At 43.0% G+C, this 11,666-nt stretch overlaps 1 protein-coding gene across 2 annotated transcripts in view; it reads left to right on the top strand.

The window, feature by feature from the left end:
• The first annotated feature begins 2,217 nt into the window (after window positions 1-2,217).
• Window positions 2,218-11,666, top strand: part of VEGFC (vascular endothelial growth factor C) — a 67,867-nt gene continuing 58,418 nt past the window's right edge. Inside the window, exon 1 of one of the 2 annotated variants that reach the window (XM_039700270.1) lies at window positions 2,218-2,703. In XM_039700270.1, the coding sequence (XP_039556204.1) occupies window positions 2,560-2,703 (144 nt within the window). In that variant the 5' untranslated portion in view covers window positions 2,218-2,559. Of the gene's footprint in view, window positions 2,704-3,277; window positions 3,348-11,666 lie in introns of those variants that run through there. The other variant, XM_039700271.1, reaches the window with a different exon arrangement.

Genomic DNA, 11,666 nt, shown 5'->3' with positions numbered 1-11,666 from the left:
ACCAGCGGATAAATATTAACCTAGGTGGTGGAGAAAGTATGAAATATATTTTAATTTTAAACCTTCAAATTAGCCACCTTTTATGGGATGGAGAGACATACAGTCTAGACAAAGGAAAACCTTAATGTCCCAGAGTCAATGGAATATTTATATGTTTGTGCACAGAACATATAAACTATCATAGATTTCAAACACTTTCTTGTTAAGACTTTGATTAGACTGAGACTTGAGCCCCCATGACTATGATTACTAGCTTTCAATTATGACACTTGAAACTTGCTATACAGGGCCGTTGGTGGAAATGCTCTATTACATAAAAGCCTTTGATCCCATGATGGATGTTCTATGAATTGTGGGGGGAAGAATGAAAGTGCTGGAGAACTGGGGAAATAAATAATGAAGCCAGCTGATATTATGATGGCACAGCAGGAGTGGTATGTTTCATTCTGTTTTGTGATTTAGTTACGCGGCTTCTCCTTGCACAGCACTCATTGAAATAATATTATCTGTGCTTGATTTGTCAGGCAGGTTTTAATAAAGTGCTGCAAAAGAACTTCCTGTCTATACCAGTCTGTGGTATTTTTGAGAGATTTTTAATATGCTTACACTCAAATCAGTAATGTTGTATTTCTATGTAGATGGATTTTGCATCCTGGACTATGCTCTCTTTCGGCTTTAATCCTATGCTTTGATCTAAAGCACTGTGAGGGTCCAGTGAAGAACAATGGTCTTTTTAATTTATGTATGCGATTTTGTATCTTCCTAGCTGTTCTGCTTAACTTCTACCCCTGTCTTTATTTCATTGCTTTACACCATCTTGAAAGTATTTGGAAAAACTTTAGTGCTTCAATAATTTTTTAATGACTATACAATCTCTTAAAATATAGACATATTTAAACTTTAGATTTCATTCTGATTGCAGATGAAGTGATTACTTTCTAGCATCAAAATATTTGTGTAGCAGCATGTTGAAATACCATCTTGGAAATTATAACAAATAAATAAAAAAACCCAGGATGTACCTGAGAGCCTGTCAGAGACACCTTTATGTATAACTCCCAGAATGTCGCTCCCAAAAGAATAACATAATGGGATTCCCAAAGAATAAGAGCACTGTAACACAAGCAGACTGCCAGCATCTAGTCAAGGCAGTCAGGGATCTGCCACCACAGTTGGTTCCCATACAGTCTAATTACCAAAAGATGTACACAAGTGATGCAGAAAACAAATGAAAAGCTTTTTAAATATTTACACAAGGCTCAATAATCAAGTAAAAAATAAGAGTATAGGGAATATAACATTTTCCTTTTTCATAGTTGAGATTTGAGCAGGCTATAGAGCGTTACTTTGATAGCCATATGTATTATTTTTAAACTTTTAATCACTGTGTATCTGGAACACAAGATTTGTGCTCAGTTTTATTTAGGGCTCTGAATGGGGTGTTACTTCTCTTCGAAGATGGCTTCAAAATGTCATTGATAGGAAGGCTACAAATAATTATGGTGCTCTTTGGATTACTGTTTCTAACACGGCAAAATCATTCTGCAGCCAAAACTAGCTGCATACTGTCCTAAGTGAAGCTGCCAACACCGCTCAACAAGTAAGTGATTACGATTCGCAAAAAATGTTCTTGGATGATTTCTCTGTGTGAGTTTCACCGAACTTCACCCCTCGGCTTCCGAGCCGGGCACTTCGCTTTTTCCTCGGGGCTGGGACCTGCCGCGGGCTTCATCTTGGCGGAGCCGAAGCTCGGGGCCGGACGAGCCCAGCTCTGCGGGACCGGGCGCGCTCGCCTCCCCTTCCCTTCCCTTCCCGGCAGAGCCGCGGCGCGCCCCGGGCGGCCCCTTGCCCGCGGCGCGGGGCGATCGCTCCCCGGGGCGCCAGCGGCCGGCGGCGCCGCCGCGGCAGCAGCGGCGGCTGGAGGAGGAGGCAGAGGTGGCGGAGGAGGAGGAGGAGGAAGGCGGCCGGCCCCTCTCGGCGCGCAGAGGCGCAGGCAGAGGGCGCTTTCGCCATGCGCGGCCGCCGCGCACCCCCGGCCGCTGACAGGCGTCCGCACAGCGCGGCGGGCGGAGCGCAGCGCAGCGCAGCGGGGCCCCTCGGCACCGAGCCCCCGGCCCGGCCCGGCCCGCGCAAAGGGATCTCCCCGGGTGCTACCGGCCGCTCGGTCCCGCTCTGCTGCTCCCTGCTCTCTCTGCCTCCTTCCCTTGCCTCCTCCTCCTCCTCTCTGCGCTTTCCACCTCCCCTGCTCCTGAGTGAGCGCAGCCTCGGATGTCCGGTTTCCTGGTGGGTTTTTTACCTGGCAAAGTCTGGATAACTTTGGTGAGAATTTGCAAAGCGGCTGGGAAAGTTGGGAACTCCCCTGCAGGCGCATAGGAGCTGCTGCTACCGCATCTTCTCCATCTCACGGATTTTGCTGCCTTGGATATTGCGAGGGGAGGGAGGGGGGAGAGGACAGCGAAAGAAAGGGGGGAGAGGAAAAGAAGGAGCCTCATAATTTCGGCTGCATTCTTCCGACTGCCCCGCGGCCCCGCTCCGCGCCCGCTCTGCCTTCCCTGCGCCATGCACTTGCTGGAGGTGCTCTCCCTGAGCTGCTGCCTGGCTGCCGGCGCCGTGCTCCTGGGACCCCGGCAGCCGGCCGCCGCCGCCGCCTACGAGTCCGGCCAGGGCTACTACGAGGAGGAGCCCGACGCGGGGGAGGCAAAGGTAAGCCCGTGCCCCCGCTTAGATGCCAGTTCCTCTGGGCATGTGGCTGCGAGTCCCTCTGAACGGACGGCTTGGGAATTCCACCAAGGAAAAGATGCTGGAGAAGCCTTTGGAAGTGGGGGGGGTTCCCTAAAAGTGGGAGAAGGATTTTTTTTTTTTTAAAGTGTCTGAGCTTTCGGGGTTGCTGGAGGGCGGGCTGCACGGGGAACAACTGCGTGTACAGAGAGACGCGAAACACCTGATGAGCAGAGGCAGCCCGCGGGCTGCGCTCCTGCCGTGGAGCGGGGAGCGGTCCCGATCCCGGTCCCGATCCCGGTCCCGATCCCGGCCCCGATCCCGATCCCGGCGCTGGCAGCTGGGGCGCGCCCCGCAGGCGCCTCGGAGCGGGGTCCTGCGCTGGGCAGCGCGGAGGGAGGGCGGGCTGAGGAGCGCTCAGGGAGCAGCTGGGCACTGGAACGAAGCGGCCCGGGAGGCGTGGGAGGACGATGACAACAAAACCCCAGACTTTCCATTTGTTGAGAAGTCTCTTGGAGTTACTGACGCTTTGGGCGAGCTGCTGCTGCTGCTGTGTGACAGAGTTGACGGGAGGTATAAGGTGACGCTCCAGTCTGAAAACCTTACTTCTGCCCAGACGCATGGTGAAGGTTGGGCTTAAGTTCTCGGATTCCAGACACAAATACTTAAAATTCTCGGTTAATTTTTGTTTGCATATTAAGTTTCGTAACATAAAACTCAAGTACCTTTGGTACTTGTGGTTATGCAGTTCCTGGTATGCTGATGCATAAAAAAGATGCATAGTATGTGGTTGTATAAGTATGTGGCATTGTTAGGGAGACCTTTGATGTCTGTCTTGCCCTCATCTCATTGTTTTGAAGATTTCTGATATAGTTATTGAAAGTAATCATGACCTAGCTCATTTATTATTCATTTCAGTATGGGGCAGGGAGGGAGTTGTGTGGATTAAAATTTAAACTAATATTCTGATTTTTTTCCTCCCCCTATGCTGTTTGCTTTACTAATTAAAAGTTTGGGAGATTTTACTGTAACTACATAGGAAATCAAGTTTTGATAGTATACATTAGCTGCACTTCAGGTATGCAAACTGCTGTACACCATACATTGTACACAAAAGTCATACTCTCATACTTTTCAAATAGTAATCTGCATGGAAAGGTTCACTGGTTATACTGTAGTCTCACTTAAAATATTTAAACTACAACTGAATGCTTACATTGCAATATTCTGAGTGCTAATATGCTATCAGTGATCGTATTGCTTAAAAGTGTATAAAGTGTTTTTCACATTTTAGTATTTTAAAGTAGAAACACAAAATCAATTCATTTAGCCACTCTTACCACTTAGACTATTTATAAAAATTTTAAAAAAAAGAAAAAAAAAAGAATGTCAAAACTTAGTGGAGGGTAAAAATACCTCAACTCCTTCCAACCCATGACTGTAAGTCAGTTATTTACTGGGTGAAACTGGCATTTGAGTTGTAAAGCCTTGGAATAGCTTATGCTGAAAAGGTAGAAAGACTCCAAACCGGAGCATAGCACATACTTTGTGTACTTAGACTGCTGAGGTAGAACAGCTGATAGTGAAGGTACTCTCCTCAGTGATGCTGTTGTGTTCCCTTGCATATGGTGTGGAAAGTTACTCTGTTTCTTGAAGAAACCTCGAAGTCTTTGGGAGCTGCCACTGCAGCGCATTGTGTATAAGTGCAAGTGCTCCCTGGAAAAAGAGGAACTGTCAGCAAAGCAAAGGAAGGAAAGGTCAAGGGACCAGGGAGTGGGATAGCGTGTGTTAAGTGATTACGTTAATAGGAAAACGTTTTTGTGCCTGACTACTGCTGAGCAGTAAGTAGAGAAAGATTCTGGATCCAAGCAGACTTAGTCATGTTGGAAGTCTTTAGTTGTGAGTTTGTAGCTTTTGCTGGAACTGTCTGAGTGAGTGTGTACTGCACATATTTGTTTCTGTGAATGTTGAGATGAGTATCTTAGGTAATTATGAAAGGATTAAATGAGTAAACTGCAAATAATTGTTTCAATGAAAATATGATTGTATTGTCAGTATAAAGCCAACTGCTTGAACTTTGTTCACTTCAATGAAGTTCATAGATGTTATGTTTTTACTTCCCATCAAGATGCCATGCTGCTGCATGTTAAACTGATGCCTAAGTACAGGTCATACAGGCCATTGGGTCAGCTCTTCATACAATATATTTATTTATTTCTCTTCACTCCTATTTTAAGGGCTCTAGCTTTGGAAAGCATTTTAAAAAGTGTGAATGAAGTTGAGGCTTCTCCAACATAGGAGAAAAAGCTGGCCAGAAAATAGGGGTATTGTGTTTTTAAGCAGGTAATTTTCACATATTAAACTTGTCTAGAGATTTGCAGCAACTTGGAAGTGTTACAGATATAAATAGTAGTAGTTCTTCACACACAGCTCTTGCAAGGGCATGTTCTGCAGCAAGTGGGCACTGATAAGCTTGTGCAACACTACCTCATCCCTCTCCCCTCCTACCCCCCACCCCTACTCTTTTTTTTTAATTTTTTTTTCCAGCCTAAGGGTAAGGTTCCTTATTTAACAAGCTTTCAGGGCGCAGATTAATACTTTTCAGCTGAACTGTCAGCTCAGTGGGATGGGAATGAGCCCTGCCCGTAAATCACCTCTTGCGGATTTCCTGCAGCACGGGGGGTTGTCCCGACGAGCTGACCCCCTGGCAGCCGCACCCCGCCCCTCCCGGCGGGGCAGGAGGGAGGGAGGGCGGCCCTGGCCCCTCTCTCCGCCTGGGTGGCTTGTTGTGGAAGGAACCTGGTACTTCATTTGCCTCTGTGCTCACGGCGGGCCCGGGGGAATCAGCCCTCCTGCCCCGGATTTCACGGCGTTTGGCAGGGACCCGCCGCCCCGCAGGGATGCTCCGAGCAGCTGCAGCAAGGGGAGGGTGAGCTGTTTTGCAACTTTAGTTCCTTGTACTGTCTTGGAGTGTCTTAATAGCTTTTATAATATGTTTGGGCTCTGGCTTCTGTTCTTTAGGTAATTTTATATAGGGAATTTTTGCAACTTTAGCTCCTTGTACTGTCTTGGAGTGTCTTAATAGCTTTTATAATATGTTTGGGCTTTTGTTCTTTAGGTAATTTTGTGTAGGGAACGTAGCTTGAGTATAAACTGTCTACCTTGGAGAGTATTATTTTAAAGAAATAAATAATGCCTTATTGTTTGCCGAAAGTTTAAAAATGAACTGAAGGAGCTACGTGGGTATTCTGTGCAGGAATTAAACTGCTTAGGTCATTGAAATAAAGGTGTGGCAGTAGCATGTACCTAGACTTCATTAGTGGCAATGAGGTAACAATAGCAGGAATAGGTTATTATGGAAACAATACCTGGAATGAAATAGACAGCTGGCAGGGTTTGCCATAGCTGCACTATCATTTTGTTGCATAGTCTTTAGAATTATGTGACTATGCAAAAGCAATATTGGCCAATTGCCCCATGTAGTTTGAAAAGATTTAAAACTATGTTTATGCAAAAATTTTTAGTTTTGTATTATAATGGGAGTAACAAATGAAAATGTATTTGTCTGTTCTAAAGCACATCCCTGAAAATTTCACTGAGGCCTCTTTACAACACAGCAATAAAGTACAGAGCAGTTTGTGCTGTGATTCTGTGATTTAGGGTTTTTTGCAATGTAGATACAGGCGCTCACTTGAGCTGCATATTTCTTCCATGCTGCCTGGGATGTACCTTTTAAATTTGATCATTATAAAATTATTTCAAATCTGACCTAATCCTACAGTGCTGCTCATTGATGGCTAGCAGAGTTTAAGTACTCTTAGTGGGATTGTGAGGGAAAGCAGCATGTCAGTTTCCTGGGTTTCCTGATGTCACTGTATCTCCATGGTACAATCTCAGACCCATCAGTTTTATGGTCACCTCTGAGTTTACCAAGTGCCTTACTCTGTGTTCCATGCACAGGTGAGAGATGAGACTGCCTTGTCTGTTCTGAAAACAAACACACACCTCACTCACATGTAGGGAGAATGGTATTTTTTCCTGCTGCTGCTGTTAAGTCTGCTGCAAATTTTCTTGTGTGTAGCCACTCTCTTTTCAGACACATGAACACAAAAAGATGCTGGGTTTTTTTAGAACCATTATTTGTAGCAGATTGAATGGGATGAATATTTGTAGTAGTAATTATTTTAAAGACTAAGCAACACTTCTGAAAACATAGATATTAAACTTTGGCCTGGCCTTTTGTGTGAGTAAACTACAGTACTAATCTCAAAGAGCTCACTGCACTTTCTAGTTCTTGGAGAGTGTTCCTGTCTAGTGTAAGCATGCTAGTGTGCCTGGGAGGGACTTCAGCTGTTTGTCAGCAGCAATCCCATGCATTTATGCAGTTTTTTTATAACTGTGGAGGTAATTTTAACTGCAGTGTTTAGAGGCATACAGAAGTATCCCATCAAAAGCATTATTTTCATACTCACTTAGGTTGTATGTATTCAAAGTCTTGCCTGTTTTTCAAAGCTGTGTATCCACTTATTTTGGTAAAAATAAACCAGGACTTAGACTTCAGACTGCTGTAGCTGAGGGTGGTGGTAATATTATTCTCCCATTGATACCCTGCATCCAGGATAGAAGTCTGTTGAGAACCTTGTGTTCTGCTACTGCTTTTTTAAATGTGGTCAGTGATTCATTTAAAAAAAAAATCCTTGGAAAAAAAGGGAAACCAAATAAAGTCACACTGGTTTCCTATCAAATGTAGTGTCCTGTTTAATGTAAAAAAAATGTGTTACAGCTGTTTGTAGAATGAGTTATAAGAAATTCCAAGCAAGACTGTCCCTGAAAGTTGCAAGTTCTTTTAAAGACTAAGTTGCTTCTTAGGAATTTTGTTTGGTAAAGTACTAAATTTTGCTTAGTAAGTAGGATAGGTATGATTGTTTTCCCTATCAATTATAAATGTTTATTACTTTTTAAATTTCACCTTGGTTCTGTTTGGAGTGATAATGTAATACCAGATTCCCGTCCATGTAAATGTGTTATCTACTTCAAAGAAACTAATAGCTGCATAAATTGCACCAGAATTTTAATTTAAAACATTGATAACTTACAGGAGCATGGATAATTGTTTGCTGAATTTGTCAACTTGTTCATCTTGTTTTGTGTTTGTCTCCAGAAGTTCTTTTGGTGACAATATTTGTGTTGGTCTCCCTTTTTGTTGCATTTCAGACTTTAGTTAGGAAATAGTTAATGCTGTAAGTAGTTTATTCTTCTGTTCTTCCATTGTAACCTCCATAAATCAATCCCTTTAACACTCTAGTAGTTTGTGGTTTTTTTTTTTCTTTTGACATTTCCTGGCTTGTCTAATAGCTGCAACTCCTTACAAGTATTTAGAGACTGCAGTTGTCAGTGGAAGAAATAGATATTCTGGTAAGAAACTCCTTTTTAGCAAAGTAACCGAGAGAAATGGTGTTATTTAGAGAAGGAGGAGAAAGCATGGGGGAAAACTTCTGATAAGGAGAAGGAAAAAAATCATAGCAGTTGTTGTATTTTTACTGTGTTGTAGTCTTTACTGAGTGTACATGTAATCATTCTTCATGTAGTTACTAAGGCCATATGTCATCTGCAGCTAACTTTTGGGGTCTTGATCATGGTTAACTTCAATAAAAAATGATTGCTTGGAGAAGTTAATGACATTAGTTACCTGACACTGCTGTCACCCTGAACTCTGTATTACTCCACACTGTTCACATAATGACTTTACCTACTCACTGACAGTTTTCTGATAGCTTGGCCTTCACAATGCAGCTTAAAAACTATTGAAGGCGTTTTATATCTTGCTCCTTCGTGAACTGAGCAGGACTTTTTATACTGGACAAGGGAAAATTCTTGCAAATAATTGGACAGTTCTTGGAAGAAGATGCCAGAAGGCTGCTGGGGAGCAAATGACATTATTTCTGTCTGGTGTCAAGTGTGGTATCACCTGTGTTACTTCTCTTGCCTTCTTGTGGCAGCACTGAGAAGGCACTAAGTCATTTCAGGAATTGGGAAGAACAAAATCCTTTACACAATTATATGGTTTAATTCTTTGATTTTGCTTACTCAATAGTTATGCTCTGTTGAGAAAGAGAGAAGAGAGGAATTAAGAAGGGATAGCTTCTGAGAACAGATACAACAATTGGCTATTTCCTAATATTTTTTCCCAGAATATGACCCATAGTAAGTCCCCCAACACCCCACAAGCGTGTGTGGAAACTTCTAATATTTCTAAAGATTTTTAGAAACAGTAGATACCCTGCTGTCCTGCATTCTTGTGGCTTCACCCTGGGTTCTGTGTGCAGTTCTGAGCCGCAGAATTCAAGAAGGGTGAGAAGGTCCTTGGATGCAGCCAGAGGAGGGCAACAAAGCTGGTGACAGGGCTGAAAGGAATGTCCTGTGAAGAGCAGCTGAGGACTCTGTCCATCTAGCTTGGAGAGAAGGAGCCTGAGAATGGCCTCACTGCTCTCTCAGCTTTCTGGGGAGAGGGTGTGAGAGAAGTGAGATGTCTTGTCCCTCAGGTTGGGTTCAATTCATGGCAGTAGTTAAACTACATCAGTGGAGGTTTAGGCTAGACATTAGGAAGCATTTCTTTACTGAGAGGATGATCAAACACTGGAACAATCTTCTTGGAGAGGTGGTTGATGCCCTGAGCCTGTCAGCGTTTTGGAGGCATTTGGACCATGCCTGTAACAACATGCTCCAGCTTGTGGTCAGCCCTGAAGTGGTCAGGCAGCTGGACTCGGTGATTGGCATAGGTGTTTTCCAACTGAAATATTCTAATCTATTTGAAATTGTTTAAATGAAGCAAAACACTGTTTTTGTCCTTCAACTTACTTCAACTGCCAAATTCAGCTTGCCAAATGCATTTCTGGTGAACTGCTCCAGCTGTCCAAAATGTACTTGTGGCATCAGTTACAATATTTAGAGTCAAGAGAAAAACTGGCCAAGTGAAGCTTTACACCTTATCTGCCCTTGACTTACTCATGTTTGTGTAGGCAATGAAATGTTTGGAGGGCTAGTTAGTTTGTTTCATGGGTGTATTTGTTTCAGAAGGGAAGAGAGAAAGTTACAGCTGGCAGGTAAACTCTCCAGTCTGCTTAAGGAAAAGTCTGTTTGGGTTTTTTTGTTCCCTAAGAAAAAAAAAGAAGGGAAAGCATTTCTTACCTCAAGTGCTGGAAGTAATTCTTAGAGGGTTTTGGTGGGGTTTCTTGTGTTCTTGTTTCTTTGGTTTGTTTTGTTGGTTTTTAAAATAATATTTTTTTTTTTTTTTAATGTTGCCTTTGGAACCCTGTGAATTTACCAGTCCTGACCTGTCATCCTTCTTGACTAACAACTGCAAGTTGTTGTACATTATATGACAGCTTTGTGACTGTTTTGAGTTGAAGACTATGGGGATACCATAATAGAGGTTTTCACTGAAAGTCACAGACAGTGCTTGTATTTTGTACCCCTAAAAGGATAATTCGTTATTTGGTGTGCTGCTGAGGAGAGAATCTCTGCTTAATTGCACCCTCATTATTACTTAGAACACACCATTCCTATTTCTTCTTGGAAATAGGGAACTTCAATCAGTCCGGCTCTACCTGTTTATAACTATTCACAAATAAACTTGACAGAAATGTAATTTGCCTGTAAAAGTAACAGTATCAAGAGAGATAATAGTATAATTTTTGTAGATTTGCTGCTTATGGTTAGATCAGCAGTGCAATGAACTGTGAAAGGAAAATACAAAATAACCTTGTGAGATGATGCCTTATTGACGTTCGTCCCTTCCCGAGGGACAGATGTTTCCAAATTAAAACAGAGCCTAGGACTTCCTCTTCACTCCACCCACTCTCCAGCACATCTTGCATAATGGGCACAGTGCTGCTGCAGTGCACATACAAAAATTTGTTTCATTTGACTTACAAATGTCAAATTATTCATGTTAAACATTCACTATCTCTGTGCCACGAGAATATTTTTTAATTTTACCTCCTTTAATTCATTAGTACTGAAATATTCTGTGATTTGGAGGAAACAAATGATCTTGTTAAAAAGCAGGCTTGCACAGTAGAATCAGTAAATACGGAGAATTTTTTTTCCAGGAAGGACAATTACTTTGACTTTCCAGTCGGATGTTTTTCTGGCTGGCTAGAGAAGGGCAGAATGTTCATTCATTTAAAAATACCAAGAATCTTGTGCAGTCCACAGGGCACAGCTTTCAGGAGAACATTAATAGCTGCTAAAATCCCACAGATGTGAGGCCCAATATGGTAGGTATTGGTATGTCTCCTTTGTAAAGTTTAATTTCATCTAAACTGCCAGACAACAGAAGCAAGAGGCTCAAAATCAAATTCTCTGAGGGCTTCCTTTCTTGCTGGAGTGTCAGTGGTGATGAGTTTCTGCTGCCTTGTGTTCCCAGGCACGCCCTGAGGTATGGGAACTTTTTTGAGCACAGGGTTTGGAGTGGTCTGGGCTGCTTTTGTGGCTCAGCAGAGCCCAGCAGGTGGGCAGCTCCTGGCTACCTCAGTGCAATTTGTTCCAGCTGCCAGGAATGCCACATTAATAGCACTGGACACGTGAGAATGTCCCCTCTTGGGAGGGGTTCAGTGTTTGTGTTCTGAGGGAGGTAGTTTAAATTAACAGCTGGACTCAGACTGAGATCAGACCACCTTAGAGTGGCAAATGGGTTGATGAAGGGCTGCCTACAGTTGTGCTCTCCAAGATTGTGGTGTGCAAGTCAGATGAAAGGCAGCCTGTACAACTAAAAGTTGTAAAGTGTTTTGTGATAAAATGCTTTTATTTTTCTTATCCAAGACAAGCTGTCAATTTCTCTCTGAGTATCAGTTATGAAAATTATGAAGATTTTTAAGATTAATGATTTTTTTCTTTCTCCGTGTGGCTGAGCCAGCAGGTGATCAAATCACTAAAAACAAATAAAG

This window comes from Passer montanus, unplaced genomic scaffold, assembly GCF_014805655.1.
Source record: "Passer montanus isolate IOZ18808 unplaced genomic scaffold, ASM1480565v1 scaffold14, whole genome shotgun sequence".
In the NCBI taxonomy this organism is placed as follows: Eukaryota; Metazoa; Chordata; class Aves; order Passeriformes; family Passeridae; genus Passer; species Passer montanus.
This window is presented reverse-complemented; position numbering and strand designations above follow the sequence as displayed.